Below are 27,700 nucleotides of genomic sequence, written 5' to 3' on the forward strand. Positions count from 1 at the left end.
CCCACCTGAGGGGGAAGATGGCACTTCAGTTTAACATCTCATTTGTAAAACAGCATCTTCAACAATGCAGCACTCAGTCAGCACTACCCTGAACTGCCAGATGGAATTATGTGCTCAAGTTTCTGGAGTGGGCCTTGAACCCACAGTCCTGTGACCCAGAGAAGTCTACTCCTGAGCCACAGGAGATATTAAAGACAAATTAGTGAGCATTTGGGCTTCTGCTCTATGAGAGATAAGGTGCGGTATTTTTACAGTACTGCTCCCGTTTCACCCTGCATGCTGGGTCACATACTGTAGTTTGCATTATTCAGACGTACAGACAATACCCAATCACCTAATTCAAGGAGGTCTCTTTCTAATCCAGTTCCGGTGGAGCAGGTAATGCCAGATTCTGTCAATATGATTCAGCTTCTGAATATCAAAAACATTACCAAAACCTAACATCAACTAGTTAAACCTGCAGTAAATCATAAATCCAATTCACATGACCGCTGTAAATTAAGCACTCCCCCAGTGTAAAAACTTAAAAAAAAACAACACAATCAACATGGACTAAAAAGCGCATTCAGGTACCCCCTCTAGCAACACAAACCTTCCATGGCCAAAACTGAAGCTTAGGCCATCTTTACTGGAAAAGGAAACAAATGTCAGTTTTAAGCTGCTATTCCCTCTACTACTCATTTCCAATGGGTCAGTAGTACCTGTATTCACTCAATTTATTGGGCAACACAGACAGACAGACAGAAAAATCATTTGTGTTTCAGTATTTACTTTGGAATATTTACTTTTAGCACTTTAGGCTCAAGTCGCTTAGAGATATATATATATATATAATATATATGTGTTAAAAAAACAGCATCCACCCATCAAACTGATCTGTCAGAAGACACTTATAAGTTAAGTGCTCCATAGAGCAGTTAATCCAGCCCAAAAACCACTGAAAATTCACTGCTGGATCTGCAATCTTGTAAACACTAAAAGATGCTTTCGGCATTATGGTCGAGCCACTCCTTCCCCAGTGTGACAGCTTAAGCCAGAAATTGGTTTGCAGCAAATCAAATTTTTTTGGAAATTGGGATCAGGAGCTTCATTCAATTGGGAGCTCAAGGCGGAATCTTTCTCATCCACTGGGTTCCGAATCTCTCTCCAAAAAAGATGACCTTTCAGTAAAGTACCATGTTCCTCTTTCCATTACTGCTTACATACAGCAAGAGTTGAGCAGGGATAGTAGCACAGGGTGCTGTTTAAAGACCCAAACTCCCTTTTGTTTTTGCATGCAGTAACCTTCCAGCGTCACACCATTCTCTTTCCCAGCAACCAGAAAACAAGGCAAACGCACAGTGCACCCCTCTGATCTCCGGCGTGTAGTGTAAACAGACCTGGGCACTCTGGTTGCAAGCGCAAGTCTAGTACAGCTGGTTAAATTGATCAATAGTTCAGCAGTAACTTTAGTCCTCTCCAGCCAGGAAGGCCTCCAGTTCACTCAGCTTTTGAACGAGCAGTGAATCAATTTCCCCTTCACGTATAGTTGCTTTCCTGCCCCGCGTACGGCTCTGAACCTTCACTCCAGTGTGTGCTCGCCTCTTACGGGGAAGAGTGTAGTCTTGGAATTCTAACAAGCGCTTGCGTTTTTGGAGACTGGTGCAGATGAAAGAGCCCTTCTTTAAAATAGGCTCTTCAAAAATCGTCTCCAGATATTTACTGCCGAGGGGAGAAAGAAGAAAGATCAACACACAAGAAATATTTAAACACATGCAGTTAAATAATTGGTGTGTATTGCACATTGTAGTCCTGCACCTACTTCAGCTAACTAATACCCACAGTCAACAGTGCAGTGTAATCTCTGAAGGCTGCAGTTAAGTGACAATGCCATGGTTATTTCAGGCCACTCGACCTCCCTGATGGTGTCGGAAGGCTCTTTCAGGTGAGTTGGTCACACCGCACATTGGTAGATAATGATTCAGGGGCACCAAAAAGAAAACGATAGCCAACACATTCAGAGGCAGCTGCTGGCATTGTAGCTCCCACCTCACTGAACAAAGAGCCCTGGATACCACACTCCTGCTTATTCAAATAGTTTACTGTTCAAGTGACCTCCTTTGTCCTGGGAAGTGTGGGAACCCATGAACCATTTTTAGATCTAGACTCAGTCTATCAACTATGAACAGCACACACACTATATTAACATAGTTGATTAAAAAAGGGTGTGTAAGCACTTGAAGTGTTAAGACATTTTACAAAGTTCCAAGGTCCAAGAAAATGGAGAACAGATCACCGAGTCATTGATGGGAGTTTCAGAGCTGTGACTGAGGGTTGGTTAAAAATAGGGCTTTTGTAAAAGGCTTTCAAAAGTAGAGGTTGACAGGTTTAAAAGGGAAGGGGAGATGTGGAATGGTCAAAACCAGAGGGATACACAAGGCTAGAGGTGGTTTTGGATATAGGGTGAGGGAAGGCAGCTGAGGAATTGGGCACCAAGTAAGTGGAACTTGGTGTAGGGTGAGAGTTAGGAAATGGGCTGATGTGCTTTGGTTAAATTGGAGTTTAGAGAATAGCAAGCACAGTACATACAAACATACAAAGGAGGAGGAGTAGGCCACTCGGCCCCTCGAGCCCACTTTGCCATTCAAGATGATAACAGCTGATCTAATTTTAACCTCAACTTCACATTCCCGCCTACCCTGACAACCTTTCATCCCATTGCTCACCAAGAATCTATGTAACTCTGCCTTCAAGATATTCAAGGACTTTGCCTCAGCCAAGTTTTGAGGAAGACAATTCCAAAGACTCAAGACCCTCAGAAAACCTTTCCTCATCTTGGTCTTAAATGAACAACCCCTTATTTTTAAGCAATGACCCCAGTTCTAGATTCTCCCACAAGAGGAAACATCCTTTCCACATCCACCCCGTCAAGACCCCTCAGGATCTTATATGTTTCAATCAAGCCGCCTCATACTCTTCTAAACTCTTGTGGATACAAGCCGAACCTGTCCAACCTTTCCTCATAAGACAACCCGCCCATTCCTGGTATTAATCTAGTAAACCTTCTCTGAACTGCTTCTAATGCATTTACATCTTTCCTTAAATAAGACAACCAGTACTGTACACACGAATAACAGTCTAGAAGAGACTTGATTATGAACAAAAGGTTTCAGTGATGGAGGGGCTGAAAATAGAACATGTAGCAGGTTTGACATAAGCAGTCTTTCTGATGGTTAGGGTGTGGGGTTTATTTGCAAGAATGCACAGGACATCAGGACTATAAAAGGTTTATTCAGCTGAAGAGTGGCTGAGAAATGGCACTGGAATCAAAGTTAATGGCCGAGACTGATAACAGCAGCTTTGGTCTTAGAGATCTACTCTGGTACCAATTCCGAATGGCCCAGTAACTGGTCTTTATTCCCCTCTTCCCAATACAACCGTGGAAGAGGTGACCTGCACCTCAGGTCACTAGGGAAGGAAAACCCTCAGACTGACTCAGCCACACTGAACCCAACCTCAATAAACTTTGGTGGTGCCAAAACAGAGGCACAGAATAACACACTGGAACAGCGCCTTCCTAAATCCAATCACTGTTGGATATTCAACCTAGTCTGCAGTCTAGTAATAAAAATATATAATCTTGTAACATACCTGTGTGCAGATGGTGATTTATAATTCTGGTTAGTGTATATCTCCTCCAAACTAAATTCTTTCTTTTTCAATCTAGAAAGTAGAGAGGTCTCAAATTAACCATAAAAAAAAGTGCGCAAATTATCCAGAATAGCAAAGCACCAAGACATATCAACTGCACACAGGGATACATCATACCTACCTCTTGGGTTTGGGGAGCCCCATGGGGGTGAGATTAGTGTCTTGTTTGGGAACACTTTTCCGGATTCGGATTTGGGAGACCTTCCTCAGGGATCCCTTCGATTTGCTGACGGGCTTGTCATGAGGTGCACATTCCTGAAGAGGAGACAAGACAGGTTACTACCAGATTAGTGTCAACAGTGTGACATAGAGGAACCATTCAGGCCCTCAAGTTTGTTCCAGCCTTCAATTAGAGCATGGCTGATCTGTATTTAACTCCATCCACACATCCTGGTATGTAACCCTTACCCATACCCAACAAACACCTATCAAATCTCAGTTTTGAAATTTTCAGCTGACCACCAGACTCAGCAGCTTTTCCAGGGGAAGGCAGAGAGTGTTCCAGACCTCCTCTGCTCTGCTTGGAGAATTATTTCGTGACATTGCCACTGAATGGATTAGTTCCCGTTTTAAGGTACAGACCCCTTGCAGAGGAAAGAGTTTCCATCAATTCCTTAAGAGCCCCAATCAAATCATCCCTCAACTTTCTAATCAAGGGGATACAAGCCTAGGCCATGCAACCTATCCTTATAATTGAACTCTGGGGAGATGGTGGAGAAGTGGTGATGTCACTGGACTAGTGATCCAGAGGTCCTGGTTGATGCTCTAGTGACAGATTCAAATCCCACCATTGCAGCTGGTAGAATTTAAATTCTCAATGAATGAAATTTGGAATTGAAAGCTAGTCGCAGTAATGGTAACTATGAAACCATCAGTGAGTGCCGCAAAGCACCCATTTGGTTCACAAATATCCTTTGGGGAAGCAAATCTTCCTACATGTGACTCCAGACCCACAGCAAAGTGGTTGATTCTTAACTGCCCTCCGTTCAAGGGCAATTAGGGATGGACAACAAATGCTGACCTTGCCAGCAAAGCCCACATCCCATGAAGGAATAAATAGAAGCATCGTTCTGGTGAAGCTGTGCTCCAAGACAAAGATATTTGCCCAAGGTGCAGAACTGAGGATGATATTTCAAATGAATTCTAATCTAGAGTTTGCAACTGGTCAGTCTCGCAAAGAAATGCAAGGTGCAAGTGGTGGGAAAGTTCTCTGTATGCGTCAGGTTTCTAAAGAAATCCTTTAAAGCCTGGGATGGGGGTCTAAGCTGCACAGCACACAATATTGCTGTCAAAAACCATTCCTGACTCAGTTTAACACGGTTTTGATTGTTCAAACACTCTGAAAGATCACACGTCTACACATTGAATATACTGCACAATGGGCTTACATGAAGACAAGTCTTCACATGCTTTAAGTCCAAATCTGTCACTGGTAGTTGCCATTGCCAATCTGGTGGTTAGAGATCTGTCACAAGAAATAGGAGTAGGCCACAAGCCCCCTCGAGCCTGCTCCACCATTCAATAAGGTCAAGGCTGAACTTCTATAACAATTACACTTTCCCATCCTCACCTCATATCTATCGACTCCCTTAGTGTCCCAAAAATCTATTCATCTCAGTCTCGAATATACACAATGACTGAACACCCAGTCCTCTACAGTAGAGATTTCCAAAGATTCAAAATCCTCCGTCAGTCCTGAACAGAGCTCTTATCCGGAGACTGTCTGACCCCTAGTTCTAGGCTTTCCAGCCACAGGAAACAGCCTCAGCTGCTTAAGAACTTTCTACGTTTCAATGAGGTCACTTTACTCTTTCAAACTCCATTCCACTCAATATCTCCTGATAGGATAGCATTTTCATTCCAATATTACCTTAATTACAGGAATCAGTCTAGTTATTTTTTGATGCATCCCATTTAATGCAAGTATATCCTTCCTTAGCTATGGAGACCAAAACTGTACTCAGTACTCCAGGTATGGTCTCAGCCCTTTATAATTGCAGCAAAACTCTCTTACTTTTATACTCCAATCCCCTTGCATTAATGGCCACATACTATTTATCCTCAGAATGGTTTGCTGTACCCTACATGTTATCTTTGTGATATGTGTACAAGGTTACTCAAGTCCCTCTGAACATCAACATTTAATAATGTCTCACCTTTAAAAATATTCTACTTTCCCACTCTCCCTACCAAAGTGGGTCATTTCACACTTCCCCACATTGGACTCCATTTGCCATCTTCTCAACTAATGACTTAACTGGTTAATGCCCTTTTGTAGACTCTCTGCATCTTTTTCACAGCTTATTTTCCCACCTAAAGGTGTATCGCCAGCAAACATGGATACATTACATTGGTCTCCCCATCTAATTCATCGATATAGCTTGTAAATGACTGAGGCCCAAGCACTGATTCTTGATTCTGCTTCCTGAATGCTAACCAATGCACAATCCATATTGTCCCCAATCCCATTAACCCCAATCGTGTGTAACAACCTTGTGTGGCATCTTCTGATCTTATCTATGTCAGCCAACTCTTCCTCTCATACCTCTACCTCACCTGCCCCTGATCACTAACCTAATATAAACTACTTCCTAGCCTAAGGAATGCCTCCTGGGCTGAAGTGTTCGGGTAGCACTCCCCCTCTCTGATGCACCACAATATCTAACAGCTTGGGCTGAACTTCCTAGAGTTGCAGACAGTTACTGCAGATGTGGCTGCCTGGGAGTCATGCTGCTTTCCACAAACTCTCACATTGTGCAGATTGTGGCTCACTCCCTGCATCACTACTGCTGGTTTCAGGTCTGACACTGGTAATTGTAGCCAATCTGTAGTCATGAGCTGCCACACAGTGCGTTGTTTCCACAAATACATTGGCACAATGGCACTCAACATGACCATCCATTCCTGTGCTGAATCCACAGATTAGTGGCACTGGTGAATTGAAATATATAAAAACCATGGCAGGGCGAATGCACTAACCTCATACAATTACACTGAAATTATAACATGGAAAAAGGCCCTTCAGTGTCAGAGTCTAGCCTCTGCACAAGGGGCATTATATGAACATATGAATTAGGAGGAGTAGGCTATTCAGCCCCTTGAGCCTGCTCTGCACTTTGCAAAGATCATGGCTGAACTGATTGTGGTATCAACTCTATTTTCCTGTCTACTCCCCGCTCTAACCTTTGACTCCCTTGTCAATAAAGAATTTATCTAACTTGCCCTTACAAAATATTAAATGACCCAGCCTCCACTGCTCTCTGGGGAAGAAAATTCCACAGACTAACCACTCCCTGAGTAAAAAAATTTCTTCTCGTCTGTATCTTAAATGGGATTATTAAATTTTAAACTGTCCCCTAGTTCTAGTCTCTCCCACAAGGGGAAACATCCTTTCAGCATCCACCCTCCGCATCAAGTCTCCTCAGCATCTTAGATGTTTCAATAAGATCACCTCTCTTTTGAGCTCCAATGGATACAGGCCCGACTCGTCTAACCTTTCCTCATAAGATAACCCCTTCATCCCAGGAATCAGTCAAATGAACCCTCCTTGAACTGCTTCTAATATTCTTTCTTAAATAAGGAGCCCAAAACTGTACCGAGTGCTCTAGATGTGTTCAGGCCAACTGCAGCAAAACCTCCTTACCTTTATACCCTGTTCCCCTTACAATAAATGACAACATTCTATTTGCCTTCCTAATCACTTGTTGTACCTGCATAACAACTTTTTGATGATTCATGTACCAGGACACCCAGATCCCTCTGTACTGCAGAGTTCTGCAACCTCTCTCCATTTAAATAATATACTACTTTTCTATTCTTCCTGCCAAAGTGGCAAGTTCATATTATCCGATGTGTTCATCCTGATCCCGTATCCCTTTAACCATCAAACTAATCGATTAAGTGTCAACATGGATATGGGCAAAGTTGGGTAAATGGAGTTGAGCTACACATCAGCCATGATCTGATTGAATTGTAGAATTTGCTCAAGGGCTGGATTTATCACCTTTTGCTCCATATCCCTTGACATCTAACAAAAATCAATCAATCTCAGCTTTGAAATTTCAGTTGACCCTGAACAACAAAGCTATGGGTCGGGTTGGGGGGGGGGGGGGGGGGGAAGAGAGAGGTGAAAAGAAGAGATCCCTATTTTCACTACCCAGGGTTTGGAAGAAGTCCATCCTGATTCTGACCCTGAACGACATAGCTCTGACACCAAGATTGTGCCTCCTTTTGGAGCAACAGGGTGAGCGGAAAACATAGCTGCCCTGAGTTTTACTTGCCTCTTTTTGTTCAGAATGGAGCTGGGTTTCTGCAAATGTAATGCTCGGGACGAGGGCTGAAGCAGAGGAGAAGGTGCTGTCAGTGACAGTGCATTCTGGGGATGAGGTAGGCGGGCCTGGTAAAGCGAGATACGGCTCTTTGATGCAGTCAAAGTTCAGATGCTGCAGGTCACTGTGGGGGAAAGCACAAAGATTACTTTAGCCCACCCGCTGACACCACAACTTCCCAACAAAACAAACCAAGAATCTCAAATTATTTTGAGTCAGTGGCCACCAGCAAATGTCTTACGCCACACTTTCCTTTTCCTGCAAGGTGCTGATTCAGACTGGAGTAACTGAGCCTCAGACTCCATAGCTCTCCAGTACAGTGTCCAATTACGAAACGTGCAGCATGTTACCAGGCTAGTTAGCAATGGTGATGGTGGACTGGCTGGTGGTGGTGGGGGGAGTCAGCATTTTTGTCAAATCTACCCAACATCCACACAGAGTACTCTCCAGTACTGGGACGGGACAGTGTTCAGAAGTAAGAACATGGGGGTCAAGCACATGGGCCACATGTTGCCCTGATCAAGATCACCCACTTCTCCTGGAATGCAAGCTTGACATTTTCTGCTCTATTTGACCCAGGGGCACTCGTCTCACAAGAGAGCATTACAGCAGACCCGCCTACTTCCCCTATGTATCTGAAACTAAAAGCGGAAACTCTTGCCATATTAGACAAGCCATATTTTATTTTAGAAACCAAGTGCATAAGGGCACATTTTGTAGCAGGAGGTCATCATTCAGGAGCAGGAAACCAGCTATGCTTTGGAAGGGAAGCCCAAAGCCTTGTATCAACCAGCCAAAATATTCCGAATGCTGGTAGATTTAAGAGGGACTTTTCCAAATGCGAAGTCTGTGTGGTTGGCATATCATAGTTACAGGGAGGTGGAAAGAGGGGATTGAGGGAGAGGAAGGAGAGATACCATCATTCCATAGTAACTTCTACCTGTACCAAGAGACCAGCATTCCATAGCAAACCCCGCCTGTACCGAGACCAGCATTCCATAATAACTCTCACAAAGTAGTTTTAACACTTACATCCTCTCATTGGCCTGTAGAATTAGCAATGATTTTGCTTCACTCAAATTGGTTCCATTTCCAGCGATGAGATTGGATGGACGGAAACTGGATAAACAAATAGAAGCTTGTTACGTGTACAACTGAATCCCCAAAAACAATGCAAAGTGGACAAAAGACACTGATGTGAAAGATGCAAGACTTCCTCTAGTACATCACCATAGGACACAGCAGGTTGGCAAACAGCTACAATAACCACATACAAATCAACGGGCAAAAAACTCAACATCACAAAATATGGAATCAGAATACATGGTTTAGATTAAGGATTTGAACTTCAGCCTGCAGCACATCAGTGATGTTTTTGATAGCATGACAGAAGATGTTAAACAAAGAATGCTACAGTTATCCTGGGGTCAGAGATTTTTACCTCCAAGTTTGAACAGAACATGGGCATTTTTTGCACTCCATTTACATGTATATTTGACTCTTGTTAAGACTAGTACCAATCATTTACTGCATGGGGTTTTGAAAACTTTATTTACTGGGGAAATATCATTTGTTTCAATAATTAAGGGGACAGATAGCATCTTCCTCTTTTTTTGAAGAGGAAACAGAAAAGGTTGATGAGGATAATGCTGTTGATGTGATGTACATGGACTTCAGTAGCAACGTGGATACAAAATTGGCTGAAAAATAGGAAGCAGAGAGTAATGGTCAATGGATATTTTTTGGGCTGGAGGGGGGTTTCTAGTGGAATTCCCCAGGGGTCAGTATTGGGACCCTTGCTTTTCCTGATATAAATAAATGATGTAGATCTTGGTGTGCAGGGCACAATTTCAAAGTTTGCGGATGATACAAAGCATGGGAGTGTTGTAAACTGCAAGGAGGACAGTGTAGAACTTCAAAAGGGCATAAACAAGTTGGTGGAGTGGGCATATAGGCGGCAGATGAAGTTCAACTTGTAGAAGTGTGAGGTGATGCATTTTGTTAGGAAGAACATGGACAGATAATATAAAATAAGGGATGAAGTTTTGAAGAGGGTGCAGGAGCAGTAAGACCTGGGTGTATGTGTGCATAGATCATTGAAGTTGGCAGGACAGGTGGAGAGCAGTTAAGTACATGGTATCCTGGGCTTTATTAATAGGGGCAAGTGTACAAGAGCAAGGAGGTTATGCTGAATTTATATAAGACACTTGTTAGATCTCAGCTAGAGTGTTGTGTACAGTTCTGGGTACCACACTATAGGAAGGATGTGAACACATTGGAGAGAGTGCAGAAGAGGTTTACAAGAATGGTTCCAGGGATGAGAAACTTCAGCTACGAGGATAGATTGGAGAGGTTGGGACTGCTCTCCTTGGAGAGAAGGCAGCTAAGAGGAGATTTGATAGAGGTATTTGAGATCATGAGGGGGCTGGACAGAGTAGATAGGGAGAAGCTGTTGCCGCTCGTAAAAGGATCCAGAATGAGGGGGCACAGGTTTAAAGTGATTTGCAAAAGAAGCAAATGTGATGAGAAAAAACTTTTTCACACAACGAATGGTTCGGGTCTGGAATGCACTGGCTGGAAGTGTGGTGGAGGCAGGGTCAATCAAGGCATTCAAGAGTACATTAGATGATTATTTGAATAGAAACAATGTACAAGGGCACAGGGAAAAGGCAGGGCAATGGCACTAGGTCATGATGCTCATTCGGAGAGCCGCAGCAGACATGATGAGCCGAATGGCCTCCTTCTGTGCTGTTAGAATTCTGAGATTCCCTTCCCTAAAGGCGGCATTTTCACCCTGATCCTGAAGTCAATGAAATTTCACAGACCCCCTGTAACAAGGTTGCGTTAAGGTAACACCAGCTGCTCAGACCACACAGGTAACCTCCGTATTACTGCACAAGCAACATCTCAACAGGCACGGGGTAAACAGATCAGAAAGGAGTGTGAAAGGCTGAAAGAGGAGTGCTGGAAAGAGGGTTCAATTTCATGGAACAAGAGGGAGCTGGGACAGTCTACACCTCAAACATGACGACACCAGAGCATGCAGGTACAGCAAGCAATTAGGAAAGCAAATGGCACGTAGACTGTTATTGCAAGGAGATTGGAGTACAGGAATAAAAAAGTTTTACTACATTTGTATAGGGCTTTGGTAAGACCACACCTGGAGTAAGGTACATACTTTTGGTCTCTGTATCTAAGGAAGGACATACTTGCCTTGTAGATGGCACAGCAGAGATTCTCTAGATTGGCAAAATCAAAAAACTGCAGATGCTGGAAATCCAAAACAAAAACAGAATTACCTGGAAAAACTCAGCAGGTCTGGCAGCATCGGCAGAGAAGAACAAAGTTGACGTTTCGAGTCCTCATGACCCTTCAACAGAACAGTTCTTTTGAAGGGTCATGAGGACTCGAAACGTCAACTTTGTTCTTCTCCGCTGATGCTGCCAGACCTGCTGAGTTTTTCCAGGTAATTCTGTTTTTGTTCTCTAGATTGGCTCCTGGGACGAGGGGCTGAGTAAATTAGGTCTCTATTCTTTGCAGTTTAGAAGAATGAGAAACAATCTCATTGAAACACACAAGATTCTGAAGGGGATTGCCAGGGTAGATACCGAGGGGTTGTCCCCTTGATTGGGGGATTTCGAACATGGTGCGATGAGGAGAAATTACTTCACTCAAAGGGTTGTGAATCTTTGGAATTCTTGAGGGTTGTGGATACTCCATCATTGAATATATTTAAGGCTGGGATATACAGATTTTTGGTCCCTCCGGGAATCGAGGGATATGGAGAGCGGACGGGAATGTGAAGTTGAAGCCCAAGATCAGCCATAATGGTATTGAATGGCGGGGCAGGCTCAAGGGCACAATAGTCTCCTTCTGTTCCTGTACTTAAAGTTCTCATGGAAAGGATAAATAGGGTCGGACACAAGACTTAAAACAAGGAAAGTGGTGGGGCGGGGTTGGGGTGGGTAGTGGTAGAAATATTTGGTGGAAGTAACAGTAGTCTGAAGATAAAAGAAATGAGATTAGAATAAAGATCAGACCACGGTAAGAAATAAGGGTGACATCTATGACTGGACGGAGAACGGGAAAATGACCATTCAGCCTCTCAAGCCTCTTCTGCCATTCAATTAGATCAAGGCTGATTTATAACAACTCCGTAATACCCATAATGAATAAAAATCTGAGTTTTGAAAATAGCAATAGGAACCATTAATGTAATCAAATTATTTTGTTCCCATACAGCAACATGCACAATATCTGAAACAAAACAGAGGAATTGGAGACAACAACTCTTGGAGAGAAACCCAATGTAATAGGGATAACTGGATTATGGCTGCTTAAAAAACAGGACCGGCAGTTAAATATTGCAGGACATAACTGGTTTAGAAAAGATAGGGAAGGAAGAGGGCTGGGGTTAGTGCAGTTGCATGAATTAGAATCAACAATGGCAGTAAGAAAATAAAGGATTAGCTCATATTAAGATAGAAACGTGCGCATGGATTAAGATAAAAGGGTGGGAAAGAATTGATCACACTCATAGGGGTATACTAAAGACCACCAAATAGTGGAAGGGAGAAATATGTAGGCAAACATATGAAATGAGTAAAAGACATAGAACAGTGGTTATGGATGATTTCAACTACCGTAAAATAAACTTTCAAGAATTAGGGAAAAGGGAGAAGAGAATGGAGATTTAAAGAGTTTGCACAGGACTCCTTTCTTACCCAGTACTAGGGGCCCAATGAAAGTGGAATCACTGCAGGATCTAGCAATGGGAAATGAACCAGAGCAGGTATGAAAGATAGGCATAGGGGAGCATCTAGGAAATAGTGACCACAAAATAAGATTTAAGCTAATGATCGAGAAACTCTTAAACCAAAGACCAAAACAATAGATTGGGAAAAAATATTTTAAAAGGGAATGAGAATAGAAATAGGGAAGGCAAGCTAGAAAAAAAAAATGTCAAAGAAAGAAAAGCAGTGGGAAATAAAGAGCTGATCAAGAGAATTCATATAAAAACACAAAAATAATCTATAACAATTTATATTTACGTAGCACTTTTAACATAAAACATCCTAAGGCACTTCTCACAGGACCATTACAAAACAAAGTGAGATACTGGGCTGCATAAGGAGATATTAGGTTAGATGACCAAAAGCTTGGTCAAAGGAAGTTTTTAAAAGGATTGTCTCAAAGGAGGTAGGGAGGAGGAACGATTTAAGGAGGGAATTCCACGGCTTGGGGCCTAGGCAACTGAAAGCACAGCCACCAATAGTAGAGCAATTAAAAGGGGATGCACAAAATCAGAGGAGCACAGATATCTCGGAAGGTTGTGGGGCTGGAGGAGATTACAGAGATAGGGAGGGGAGGGGCCATGGAGGGATTTGAAAACAAGATGAGAATGTTAAAATCAAGACATCAATACAATGTAGGTCAGTGAGCACAAGAGGTGAGAGGTGAGCTGAACTTGCTGCGACTTAAGGACTTACGACACGGACAGCAGAGTTTTGGATGACCTCAAGTTTACAGAGGGTAGAAGAACAGCCAGGATTGTGTAGGAATAGTCAAGTCTAGAGGTAACAAAGGCACGAATGAGTGTTTCAGCAGATGAGCTGAAGGGGCAAAGTTGAGGAGGCGGAAATAGGTAGTTTTAGTGATGGTCTGAACACAAGTTCAGAAGTTTATTTTGGGATCAAACACGACACCAAGGTTGAGAATAAAAGCAAAATACTGCAGATGCTCTGAAATGAAAACAGAAAATGCTGGAAACAATCTCAGCAGGTCCATGGAGAGAGAGAAACAGAGCCAACGCTTCTCTCTCCGCAGGTGCTGCCAGGCTTGCTGAGTTTTTCTAGCATTTTCTGTTTTTATACCAAGGTTGTGAGGTTTAGTTTCAGACTGTTGCCAGAGAAAGGGAGAGAGTCTGTAGGTCGGGAATGGACTGGCAACCGAAAACAATGGTTTCAGTGCTCTCAATATTAATCGGAAGAAATTCTGCTTATCCAACTGGATGCTGGATGAGCAGTCTGATGATTTAGCAACAGTGGAGGAGTTGTGAGAGATGGTGGTGAGGAAGAGCTGGGTGTTGTCAATGTACACGTGAAAACGAACACTGTTTTTGGATGATGTTGCCAAGGGACAGCATTGTGATGGGAAATAGGAGGGAAAATAATGAAACAATAATAATCTATTCAGTAATGAAAATCATGGAATATAAAGAAAAGGGCTAACATTAAGTACGGGGACTATAAAAAGAAGGAAAAACAAAAGAGGAATGAGAAGTGAGGAAGGAAGTCAAAACAGGTCAGAAAGGCAAAAAAGGGACTACAAATGAAATTGTCAAGGAATATTCTACATTGCCACTAAAGGATGCACAAGATAAACTCACATAATAGCAAGAAAATGGAAGAAATATTGCACAGTTATTTCATCTCAGTATTTAGAAAGAAGTAACGTTAGAAGAGATCCAAAAGTATATCAAGACATTTTATTTCGAAAGTGGGGGAAGATAATTAATGAACTGGAAACTGGAGAGGATAAAACCTCTGGTTTGGAGAAGATAGGAGATAGCAGAGACATTAGCACAGATTTTAAAAACGAAGTAATTTGACGTAACAGAGTAGACAAAGGTAATGCAGTGGATGTAATATATATGGACTTTCAAAAGGCCTTCAATAAAATAATGAAGGAGACTCATGACTAAGGTCAAAGCACGTGGAGTCAAGAGGGTAAGCAGCAAAATGAAACTAGCCACAAAACAGAGTAGGGGTTAAAGATAATTGTTCAGACTGGTGGATGGTGGAAAGTGGTGTTCCACAAGGGTCAGTGCTGTGCCAACTCTTCATCATTTGCATGAACAATTTGGACACAAGAATTGGAAAAACATTTCCAGAATTTGTGGCTGGTCCTAAATTATTTGGTGTAGCAAATACTGAGGAAAACTAGAAATAATATGAGATGTTAAAATTTGCAGAATTTGAAAATATTGAAAAGGAAGAGAATTTTATAATTGCGACATTTCCAGAACAGGAGCCAATTTAGGTCAGTAAGCTCAGGGGTGAATTGGACCTGGTGCGAGCTAGGATGCAGGCTGAATTTTTGATGAGTTCAAGTTTCTGTAGAGTGGAAGATGAGAGGTTAGCTAGGATAGCATTGGAATAACCATGTATTACGATAGGAAAGGTATAATTGAGGGTTTCAGAGGCAGATAAGCAGGGCTGAGGAGCAGAGACGGTTATGGAGCTGGTTTTAGCAACGGAGGGGGTTTTGGGTTAGAAGTTCAGCTCAGGATCAAATAAGACGGCAAGGTGGCGAACAGCCTGTTTCAGCCTCAGACACTGACCAGGGAGGGGGATGGATTCAGTGGCTAGGATCATCCCAATAGTTAAATGGAAAAAATTTCTATTCATTCAATACTGGATGTCTGACAAACAGCATGATAAATCAGAGGCCATGAAGGGGTCAAGAGGTGATGGTGAAGTAGAGCTGGGTGCTGTCACTGTATATCTAAAAGCCGACATTATGTTCTCAGGTGACGTCCGAGGGGCAGCACTTGGATGAGAAATAGGAGGGTGTCACGACAGGGAAAGGTAGCTAAGTATGAAAGATAAAGCGACAGGAGGATATGTCAATAGTGTCAGATGAAGCAAGAGGGACCAGTGAAGCATAAACAGTCATGGACTCATTTGGCTGAATGGCCTGTTTCTGTGCTCTAACTCTTGGATAGGCTGGATAGACTTGGGTTGTTTTCTTTGGAGCAGAGAAGACTGCGGGGCGACCTGATCGAGGTGTACAAGATTATGAGGGGCATGGACAGGGTGGATAGGGAGCAGCTGTTCCCCTTAGTTGAAGGATCAGTCACAAGGGGGCATAAGCTCAAGGTGAGGGGCAGGAGGTTTAGGGGGGGGATGTGAGGAAAAGCTTTTTTACCCAGAGGGCGGTGATGGTCTGGAATGCGCTGCCTGGGAGGGTGGTGGAGGTGGGTTGCCTCACATCCTTTAAAAAGTACCTGGATGAGCACTTGGCACATCATAACATTCAAGGCTATGGGCCAAGTGACGGTAAATGGGATTAGGTAGGTAGGTCAGGTGTTTCTCACATGTCAGTGCAGACTCAATGGGCCGAAGGGCCTCTTCTGCACTGTGTGATTCTGATTCTGTGATTAATACAATAATCAGAAACAATACGTTCCTGGATATAGGCTTGCTACATGCCAGTTGGGATGTAGGGTAATAGTTGCCCTGATTCTCCTTTTACATTTACTTCACCAGGTGCTAACTACTGATTTGAAACCTGTGGCACTCTAAACTGGTTTTAAAACTTGATAGATCAGAGATAGACATGGGACAATCTTGAACTCTAAAATCTAGGAAGGTTCATGTTCAAACTTTGCCCTGTGCAAGTGGTGGCAACATCAAAATAGAATTTAGCACCCTAGACTTGAAAGGGGAGGGGGAAGGGAAAGGAGGAGAATCAAACCTCTGCTCACTACCCAGTGGCTACTACTGGACACACATGCAATGAAGATTAAAACTGAGCTGCAATGACAACTACAAGCCAAGAGCCATCCATGCTTACATGTGAAGTATGCCCATTTTTGGGTGAAATGCTGGGGCTAGTGGTGGCAAGATTGCTATTGGCAGTGCCCACAAAACCACAAGCTCTCCTTCCTGTCTTGAAGGTGGTAAATGGAGAGAAGTGAAGGGATTAAGAGAATGTAAAACAAAAGTTCCAATGCTGAACAGAATTGTGGGCAAGCAGCGAGTTGTGATCTGGAATGCGCTGCCTGAAAGGGAGGAGGTGGAAGCAGATTTAATACGGTTTTTTTTAAAAGGGAATTGGATATGTTCTTGGAAAGGAAAAATTTGCAGGGCTCTGGTGAAAGAGGGGGGGAAGTGGGACTAATTGGATAGCTATTTCAAAGAGCTGGCACAGGCATAATGGGCCGAAAGACCTCGACAGCAACATCAGAGCCAATGATTAATTACTAGTATTTTTCCCATTACAAAAACTTTCCTCACTGAATTTCACCTGATAAAAGTACTTGGCACTAACCTGGGACTGCTCCTCCTGCAGTTGTTTGAAGGGCTAATGTTGAATCTCGACACACAAGGTGATGGACTGTGCTGATTCCACCATGACACTACTCTGCCCAAGGTGTAGGTCAGCGACCAAAAGGATTTGTCTGAATGAACCGGGAGAATGAGTCTTTTCAAACCCTCTCCAAATTGAGAGAAGGAAGGCCAATGGGCATTAGGGGCTCTGCCAAAATGGCGCTGCCTTGTCCACAGCCTGTAACAGGCCGGGGATGAAAGTGCTAGAACTGTGTGCAACCCAAACTTGGAACAAGTGCAAGGGCACCTTCCAGTCTTGAATGGCGAAGCAGACGGCCAACAGGTCTTGCCAAAGCTGGCATGGCATTGGGAAATTGTCCAAGAGTCTTGACTCGTGTGTTGTGGAATAATTGATAAGCCTATCCTTTCAGAACATTGATTAACTGCTTTGCCACTGTCAGTGAAAAAAGAAAGCAGTGAAGTCACGTTGAGATGAGGCGGAATATCGAAATCCGGAGTAATGAAATGTGTACAGTTACTGGGAAAAGACCAGTGCTGATCCTTGCTGTAAAACTGGGCAGGAGGCTTCACACTGATGGACTGTTCTTTACTTGTGGGTGATAGATGGCAGTAAGTGTCCACATAGGATGTCTGTTCAGTATTGAAGCAAAACTGCAGTAACTGAAACCTACTACACATACCCATAGCTATAATAAGGTCAGATGTTCGAGAGAATTCCTGTGGCATTTCTACACACTTGGAAAACACACTCAGACCATTAGCAATGGTTGACAAGTGCTCCAATAGCACAGGCTTTCTGCACCATTTACTACGTTCTAAATTATTACTCCATAGAAGAGGCAGATTCTTTGGTTTTATTTCTTCCATTGGTTGGACCTTGTGGTCCATGCCAGCAATGACACAGTTACTCACTCTGCTGCAGCAATCCACACACTGCAAAGTCCTGTTCACCCAGAACTTCTCAAATCTGGGGATATGCGGAGTACAATTTGATAAAAGCACTGCGTGGTTTAAATTCCTCAGCTTTAACCCGATAAACTCTTTCCTCCTACTAGCACTTTGCAGCGCTTTCAGCTTTACACAACAAATGGCTGCTTCCTCACAGACTGGTGACGTTCCAAATTCTCCAAGCATGTCTGTTCTGTCCATAACTGTTTGACAATCTTTCTTTTCCACACAGCTTGCCTCCTGTTCTCTGCACTGAACACACAGAGTCTGTGTAAACGGTACTGAAACAGATTCCAATTCACAGTTGAGGTCAACATCTTTATGTCCGTTATCCTTGCAGCACATTGTGTATCTGTCAACATAGGTGCAAACATTACCTTCTTTCAATGTCAGTGGCTCAAATTGCTTCTTTCGGAAGGTGTTGACACCAGAGATTTCATTTGATATCTTGCTTTCTGCTTTAATATCCTCGCTGATTGTATTTCTTGTTACCATCACCTCGCCTTCTGCATCATCATTGGTCAATGCTGTAGTTACCTCACCTTCTGCAGCCATCCCCACGTTCGCTACATCTGGAGGTGGCTTCATCGAACCATTCTCTTCAAGTATTTTGCTGGTCATCACACCCTCGACAGAAACCTCTCTGATCTTCTCATCCTTTATGGGTGACAAAGTGTCTGGGAAAAACTCAACCAATTCACTCTCCAGAAATCTACCATGGGAAAGCACTGCTTTAGTTGTTCCACCAATCATATCCGGAGACAGCACAAATAATCCATTCTCTGCAATGGTCCCTTTGGTTGTTGCAACTTCTAGAGACTTTGCTTCATGATCCTCATTCTCTGCGGTTAATTCAATCACGACTACATCTGTGGGAATATCAACTAATTCTCCATCAACTAGAATCTCACAAGTCACACTTTCAGCTGTTTCAACTTCTGCGAGTGCCTCACTAGCCAGCTGTTTCTCTGCAAGTGGACTACTGGCTGTCATACCGACTTGCATGGCCAGCTCAGCGGCTGTATAAATCTCCATCGCAGCGGCAGTAGTATCTGCAGGTATGTCAGCCAACTCACTTTCCATTAGTGTTTTATCAAACGTCACATCTTTAATAGGCACTTCGGTGGTCAGCTCGTCCTCCGTGGTCAGCTCGTCCTCCGTGGTCAGCTCGTCCTCCGTGGTCAGCTCGTCCTCCGTGGTCAGCTCGTCCTCCGTGGTCAGCTCGTCCTCCGTGGTCAGCTCGTCCTCCGTGGTCAGCTCGTCATCTGCAGAATCCTCAATGGCAACAGCAGTAATATCTGTAGGTACATCAACCAATTCATTCACTTTAAGCATGATACTGGCCATTGCTCTTTCTACAGAATCCTCATTGGGTAGACCACACTCTGCAGACATCTCCATGGTTGAAGCTGGAGGGACCTCACTCTCGGGAAGAGAGCTTGTGGTTGCCGTAACTCTTAAAGGTACTGCTTTGGGCAGAACTGCTGTGTCTGTAGGTGCATCAGTCAACATGTGCTCTGCTAGAAATGCAAAGGTCACAAATTCTGCAGTTGTTTCGTCACTTGCAAGTACCTCAGTGGCTAGTTGATTCTCAGCAAGTGTTGCACTGGTCATTGCATCTTCAACAGGCATGGCAGTGATTACCTCCCCTTCTACTCCCAATTCCATGATTTCTGTATTATCTGATGATATCTCAGGCAACACGCCCTCAACAGCCCCGTTTGTTGCTGTAACTTCTATGGTTGCCACACCCACTGCAGTCAATTCACTGGGTGCTATTGGCACATCGGACTCTCTGAGATTCGTGCAAGTCACACATTCTCTAAACGCTTCACCTTCTAATGTTTCACAGGCCAAGTGATTCTCTGAAAACACATTTGTGGTCATTTCAACTCCCACAGGCAACTTAACAGTTGCTTTATCCGAAGGTGCCTCAGCCAGCCCATTCTCTGCAAGCGTCCTAATAGTTACAGGCACTTCATTATCCACCTCACTCTCTGCGAGCGAGTGGCTGGTTGCTGTGGTAGCTGAAGGAATTAGGTCAGGCACATCCCCACTCACTGCATCTTCTAAAGGCACTTCCCGAACTAACCCAAGCTCTGTAAACTTCTCGGTGGCTGCTGCCTGGAGTGGTACCACAACCAATTTGTTTTCTCCAAGTGCCTTCCCAGTACTCTCACCTCCTACAGGCTTCTCTACTTCAGCACGCTTCAGGAGTGTGGCAGGAAGCTTTGCTTCATATTTTGGAACTTTAGCCCCTGCGTTTTCTTCAGACACCTCACTGCTTGCTCCATTTTCTGTACACATTTCATTGGCCAATGCTGAAAGCAGGCAGTCACCGCTGACTGACTGTTCCACACTTTTACACGGGAGAAAGATGCACTTTGTTTCACACTGATGGAGAATAGCAGCAGGGATCCCTCTTTCACATGGATCCATTACAGTGGGACGCTCTGCTCTCTCATATCCGGCTACAGATGGGGCAGTACCACAGCTCAAGCCATCTCCACCTACCAATACAAAGACAGAAGGAGTGTTAACCCCAGTGTGTTCCAGCATTGGGGACTGTTACAAATAGACAAAATCTTTTAATCCAGTTTTCTCTTCCATGATCCTAGTCCACCTCATGGTTTGGCCAATCAGCAATCTTGAAATGCCTGTAGGTTCCTACAGTCCCAATGTAACGGTGCCTCTATAAATCTCAAAAGATTCAGTGTCGGCACTTCAAGTTGAAAATGAAACCACAGATAAGGCACTTTTAATTTAAAGTTAATTTGGGCTGGTAGACAAATGTAATGAAAATTAGATTTAGATATTGGATAAAACCCTCAGCTAGAACATTTCAAATACATAGGCTGCAATAAAAACTGATCAGATAAGGATGAAAGTTTGCAGGATTTTGGAGCAAGTGCAGGGGAGTGGGGTTAATTGGATAGCTCTTTCAGAAAGTGTTCACAATCCTTTCTCTTTGCTTTGTGATTCCATGAACAAGATCATGTATACTGGTGCCTCAAGGGTGGCAAAAGAACGCCATATCTTATCAAAATATTTAAAAGGGATTCCTTAGAAAAGAAATACTTGATCTTGAGGACAAGTGCACCACACCAGCTCGCTCACCATTCCTTCCTTTACTTTAGATTTATCCTAAAAACAATCAGATGAACAGAAGAGTCTGCCAAACGCTCCTGCCTCTTCTCTTTCCCCTCCTCAACACCAAAAGTTGGATCACGGTAGAAATCTCTGGCGTCAGACTTGCACTATTGTCAAAGTGACTGGTTAGCAATCAGAATACAGAAACACCCAAACACAATGGAATAATTAATAATGCAAGTCACAAGTACAAAGAGAGAACTTGACTTCATATAACACCTCAATGCTCCGTAGGGTGTCCCAAAGCCCTGCTTAGTTAATTGCCTGCACCTCTAACAATGCATTATGTAGATGAAGGTGGCTCAGATCATGTGGGGCCTTGCACAAAGATTAAATGACCAGTTAATCGGTTACGATAAAATTGTGGGATTATTGGGCAGTACAGCTCCTTTTTTTGGAAAGCGCCATGGTAAGTTTTATATCTGTATGAACAGGTGTGAGAGAGAAGGGGCTTAAAGCACAATGAATTTTTGAATGCAGTGACCCTTATGTAGGCAACCTAGCAACAGCAGAGACACAAAGAGCCAATTCATTCGGTATTCTTTGCTAGTGTATTTATCAAGGGGGGATGCTGCTTTCAAATAATGCTACAGGATCTTTAACCTGTACCTGAAGAGCCTGTCAAGATGTTGGTTCAAAACCCTATTAAAAGGAGTAGTTCTTCATCCTATCCAATAATGATGACACAATCTGACTTGTGGCTCTGGAAAAAGATGAAATGAGGTAGCTCATGGTCAGTGTTGACCAATGACAGCAGACCGGCTGATGCCACAATGAGTGGTATGGCAAATCTATATACTTAGCACAGTATCACAGCAGCTGGAGGTGGTGAATGAAGGACACTTAAGCAACCAACGGAGTCACATGGAACCACCTGAAAAGATGAGAAGAGAGTTGGCTTGATATAAACCTGCAAACCTTCCATTCTGGACTAACAAGTGCTGAATTTACCATTTGTATCGTTGGGTCGGAGTTCAATGTAAACATAAGTATGAGACCAGATTTTGTAAAGACAGGCTCCAGTCAGTGTCTCCCTCTCCCCTACCTTCCCACACACAGCATGGATTGAAGGCATTGGTTTTAGGGTCTGAGAGTTGTTGCAACCCTTATGGTTCCTGTACTTCAAACTGACGGAGGACAACATTCCAATAGTTTGGCATCAATTTGTAGAGTGTTTGAATCTATTCGGAACATGTGCGTTCCTTTTACACAGCATGTTGGTCTTTTTCTGATTATACAGTGGATTTGTATGCTCACCACACAGACTGGCTGCTATGGCCTCTCCAGACAGGATATGGACTTCAGGCAACTCCACCTTCAGCTTGATGCTGAAAACAAGAGAAAATGTGAAGTAAACAAAACATTTTGTGGAAACAAACACAATAAAGGACTCTCCTCGTTCACCCACTTCCACAATGCATTCTCACCTTTTGTCATTCTTCTAGAGCTCCCAGCTTTCCCACCTTCCAGTTCTCTAGTCTTTACATTTATCTACTCCCTCCCCCTTTTCCCATCATTTCAGCTTTTCTCCTCATCTTAGAAAAAGAAACAGCAATGAGGCCAATCCAAGACTTTGAGCAGTTGATTTCTTTGTTGCAGCATGTGTCTCTCAAGAATCACTGAAGTTACACACACAATGTTTGAGGGGGAAGTGGCAGCAAAGGTGGGCTGCAAGTATTAACAGAAGAGGAGAATATCGAGGGTGGAATCAGAGAATAACAGCAGAAAGCAGAGGTCAGCAGTCCTTTATACTTGGCCCCCTTCTCCTTTACATTGTACAGGAACTTGAGGACAGTCATCTACGTAAATGATGGTGGAGTTTTAAACACAAATTACATTCAGCACATCCAACGACATTATGTGCTAGCTTAAAAAGCACTGTGCTAGAAAGATCTCTCAAAAATGGCCAGCCTGGGCATGAATTAATCACCATTGGGAGTTGGTGTTAATTGTGTGCATCTGAGAGTCTTTGAGGCGGCCCCAAAAATTAATCTGGTTCTTTGGGCTCGAGGGCACCAATGGGCAAGTTGAAAAACTTCTGAATGTAATTTTTTTTTTGAGCAGCCAGTTTTTATGTATTTTCTTTAAAAAAGTAATTCAGCGTTTTAAAAATTGGTTAGTCACATGTGGTGGATTGACACGAGTTAAAAATGCTTTCATTTTTGTGTTAAACAAATTTTCAGTTGTATTAATCAAACCTAACTCCTAAATGAATATCTTTTAAAGCTACCCTTAAAAGAATAATTGTACTTGAACCTGCGTTGCTTGGTGGCAGATTGTGTTCAGAGATATGCAAAAATGAGTTTGAACGGAATCTCAAGAGAGATAAAACTCTTCAAAATGGATGCAATTTGTGCCCATCTTGCCAACTGCCCCCAAAGTGGAAACTCTGCCCCACGGACAACAAAAATTTTAATCAGGGGAGTAAAGGAGGTAGATTTATTATCACCATTTCAGTCCATTGGTAGCGTGTTCCACATTCTAACCACTCTCTGGGCAAAGATATTTCTCCTGAATTCTCCAAATTCTTCCTGCCAAAATGAATCACCTCTTTCTCTGCATTGAGCAACTTCTGCCACTTGTCTGCCCAATCCACCAACATGTCTATGTCCTTTTGAAGTTCAAGACTATCCTCATCACAGTTGCCAACGATTCCAATCTTTGTATCATCTGAAAATTTTGAAATCGTGCCCTGAACACCACAGTCTAGGTAATTAATATGTATCAAGAGCAGCAAGGGTCCCAACATTGACCCCTGGGGAACTCCGCTACAAACCTTCCTCCAATCTGAAAAACAACCACTTATCACTACTCTGTTTCCTGTCACTCAGCCAATTTCTTATCCAAGTGCCTACTTTCCCTTTTATTCCATGACCTAGAATTTTGCTCAAGTCTGTTGTGTGGCACTGCATTAAATGCCTTTTGAAAATCCAAATGCACCATATCAACAGCATTACCCTGATCAACTTTCTGTTACCTCCTCGAAAACTCCAGCAAGTTAGTTAAAAGTGATTTTCCTTTAATGAATCCATGCTGGCTTTCCTTAATTACCCTACACTTCAGAGATTTATTAGTGATTATATTATACTTATGACCCTTAAGTTTTCTATATCTAGATCAAACCCCCACAAGTGGAAACATCTTCTTTGCATCTACCTTACTGAACCCTTTAATAATTTAAAGACTATCACGTTGCCCCTGAGTCTTCTCAGCTTTACCCGATAGCTAAACCTTCTCTCAGTTCTGTTCCTGTGCACAACATCCTAAAAAGTAGAGTGCCACAAGATCACAATATCCACGAGACACCCTTTGTGAACTCAACCAAATCATTCTTGAATTACCCATTCCACCATCTCAAAACGAGAAAACAAACCAAAGCACATTCTGTTTGTATGGGTGGATTCGAAGAGCCAATGGCGCAACTTGGAGAACTTCTTGGCAATTAAAGATATCCTGGCCAATATTCGCCTCAAACAGATTAACTGGTAATTTGCCTCATTCATGCTTGGGAGACATTCCTGTGTTCAAAGACTGTGATTCACTGGGTAAAAAGCACTTGAGTGAAAGAAGTGCACTGATATGGCCCCTTCATAGCTCCAGGATGTCCCAGTCTGAACTGGAATCACCACAAGTAGAGTGAAGACTAGACAACATGTGATGGAGCAGGGAGAGGCTGTTAGCGGTGTTTGGATCTCAGGGCCAGCCTTGGTGCTGCCGCTGTGTGAACCCAAACACGCTATAAATTGAATATGAGAAGAGGTTCATCTTAAAAAATACAGCAACAATCAGAATCAACTATGAACTTATAAAAGGTGTAGGTGAGCGATCGTGAGATTAGAGTTAACAGCCTTCTTCTATGAGGCGTGCAATAAATTATCAGATGACATGGAGTTAGGTCACAGATCAGCTGTGATCTCATTGGATGGTGGAACAGGCTCAAAGGGTTAAATGGCTAACTACTGTTCCTGTGCCCTGTGTTCTCGTACCACAAGCTAAACTGTGACAGTAGCACAAGGAGATTTGGCTTCAAACTAGTGAAAGGTAAACTTAGGACTGATGTCAGGAGGTTCTTCACACATTGTTTGGCCTACACATGGAATGGACCTCTGGGTAGAATAGTGGAAATTAAAACCCAGGAAACCTTTAAGAAAATTAGATGCTATGCTATGTATGTAATGTTTATTATGAGGTTTTTTTTAGAAGGATTGGTGCAATAACATTCCTTATTGATGCCTATCTTGTGAACTCTAATGGATCACATCAAAGTCATATAAATTTAAAGAGGATTGGTTGTTTATTTTGGTTCCAGAAAAAAGGAGGGGGGAATGAAAGAAACAGTCACTGAGAATGAGAGCTGTGTAAAAATTACAGTTGAAGGAACCAAGTCTTTTAATGTTACCTTTCTCTGAAGCTACCTGAATTCCATAGAAGGATATGGAGTTTCAAGTAAAAAGTACCCAATTTTGCCCATGCCAATCAACTTGCTTTATAACAACATATCAACATTTTCAAGTCACTGTGATTTTTATCCAAAATACTATCTGAAGCTCCTAATAGAATGCAGATGACTCTGATTTTCATTGAAAACCACGTAGCTGGTTTACAATCCCTTTTCAGCTGTGATGACTTTTGCATGGAGGATGTTAATTCTATAACGTCGCCTTTGCCCATTCAGCTTTGAAACTTTGAGTCAAAACCTCTAAATCATCGCCAGACTTGACTAACAAGGCAAGGGAATAACAATGAATGGTAGGACCCTAGGAAGTGCAAAGGATCAGAGGTGTCTTGGCGTGCATGTCCATAGATCCTTGAAAGCAGCAGGACAGGTAGACAAGGTGGCTAAGGCAGCATATGGGATAGTTGCCTTTATTAGTTGAGGCACTGAAAACAAGAGCAGGGAGTTTATGATGGCGTTGTATAAAGCATTAGTTAGGCCACAGCTGGAGTACTGTGTGCAGTTCTGGTTGCCACACTATAGGAAGGATGTGATTGCACTAGAGAGGGTGCAGAGGAGATTCACCAGGATGTTGCCTGGGCTGGAGCGTTTCAGCTATGAAAAGAGACTAGATAGGCTGGGGTTGTTTTCCTTAGAGCAGAGAAGGCTGAGGAAGGACCCTGACTCAGGTGTACAAGATTATGAGGGGCATAGATAGGAAGAAACTTTTCCTCTTAGTGGAGGGGTCAATAACCAAGGGGCATCGATTTAAGGTAAGGGGCAGGAGATTTAGAGGGGATTTGAGGAATATATTTTTTCACCGAGAGGCTGTGGGGCATCTGGAACTCACTGCCTGAAAGGGTGGTAGAGGCGAGAGCCCTCACAACATTTAAGTAGTATTTAGATGAACACTTGAAACGCCATAACATACAGGGCTACAGGCCAAGTGCTGGAAAATGGGATTAGAATAGATAGGGACTTGATAACCGGCACAGATGCGACGGGCCGAAGGGCCTCTTTCTGTGCTGTAAAACTCTATGAAAAAAATGGGCGCAAAACAGGCCCACGTGACTCCGGGGTAACTGACACGTAAACAGGCCCACGTGACCCCGGGGTAACTGACACGTAAATAGGCCCACGTGACCCCGCGGTAACTGACACGTAAACAGGCCCACGTGACCCCGCGGTAACTGACACGTAAACAGGCCCACGTGACCCCGGGGTAACTGACACGTAAACAGGCCCACGTGACCAGGTTCTGTTGGAGGAGGAAGAGGCTGTGGCACAGGTGAAAAAGTTGAACACGAAGGCTGGATCTGGGAGCAGAGATAGGAAAAAAATAAGGTTACTGCTGCTGCTTCAGTTATTTTAGAAGCACTTATTGACCAGAACCAGCTATACAGTGCACAGGGCTGTTACTGAGAGATTGGATAAAGGTGATTCTGGCAGATCCACACCATCAAGACTGTGAGCAGAGCGAAAGTGGCTCTGCACAAGTGTGCCATTTTGGTGACAAGTGTGACTGTGAAACTCAGGTTGGTTGGTTGGAAGCTACTGTTGGATGAGAATCCGTGGCTAAATCTTCAAAGAAAAGGAGTTGGAATTCTACTTGAGGAAGTTCAGAGCTTTGAAGGACTTTGTGGATGAAATCAGTGCCATACATGCTAAGTGGACTGTCCAGTAAATCCACGAGGTCTATCTTTGTTGTGTCTGCTATTTAATATTTAATTTATAGTTTTGATGCAACTTGTGTTAATTTAAGTTGAAAGTGAAATATTGTCCATTGGTTTTCTCGGGGTCATTCAGTTCTTTTGGTTTGCTGGTCTACACAGGGATCATAAATATTTAATACTTCAAAGCGACTAATCGTGTTCACAAAGCTAACCAAGACCTTTCAATGGTCATACTTACTTGGTAACAGTTGATGGCCAAGTCTCAGGATCTGCTTCACTGTTGTCCTGTTTACACAGAAATGGTGATTAATGATTAGAGGACAGTAAAACCAGTGCCATTCATCCCCGCCATGCACAAAGTGGCCAACAGGTGCCCACTGCACCCTGCTGAGGACAGGAGAG

The 27,700-nt window shown here is 43.2% G+C and overlaps 1 protein-coding gene across 6 annotated transcripts in view; it reads right to left on the reverse strand.

Moving 5' to 3' along the window:
- Window positions 1-855: 855 nt before the first annotated feature.
- The window catches only part of LOC144687557 (uncharacterized), a 33,681-nt gene continuing 6,836 nt past the window's right edge, over window positions 856-27,700 (reverse strand). The window contains exons 2-10 of one of the 6 annotated variants that reach the window (XM_078553855.1): window positions 27,537-27,583; window positions 22,448-22,518; window positions 20,221-20,550; window positions 17,073-19,338; window positions 9,051-9,137; window positions 7,971-8,142; window positions 3,812-3,945; window positions 3,631-3,702; window positions 856-1,701 (exon numbers count right to left, since the gene is read on the reverse strand). In XM_078553855.1, the coding sequence (XP_078409981.1) occupies window positions 1,449-1,701; window positions 3,631-3,702; window positions 3,812-3,945; window positions 7,971-8,142; window positions 9,051-9,137; window positions 17,073-19,338; window positions 20,221-20,550; window positions 22,448-22,518; window positions 27,537-27,583 (3,432 nt within the window). In that variant the 3' untranslated portion in view covers window positions 856-1,448. The other 5 variants (XM_078553854.1, XM_078553849.1, XM_078553851.1 and 2 more) reach the window with 5 other exon arrangements.

The sequence above is a fragment of the Cetorhinus maximus genome, chromosome 12, assembly GCF_964194155.1.
Source record: "Cetorhinus maximus chromosome 12, sCetMax3.hap1.1, whole genome shotgun sequence".
In the NCBI taxonomy this organism is placed as follows: Eukaryota; Metazoa; Chordata; class Chondrichthyes; order Lamniformes; family Cetorhinidae; genus Cetorhinus; species Cetorhinus maximus.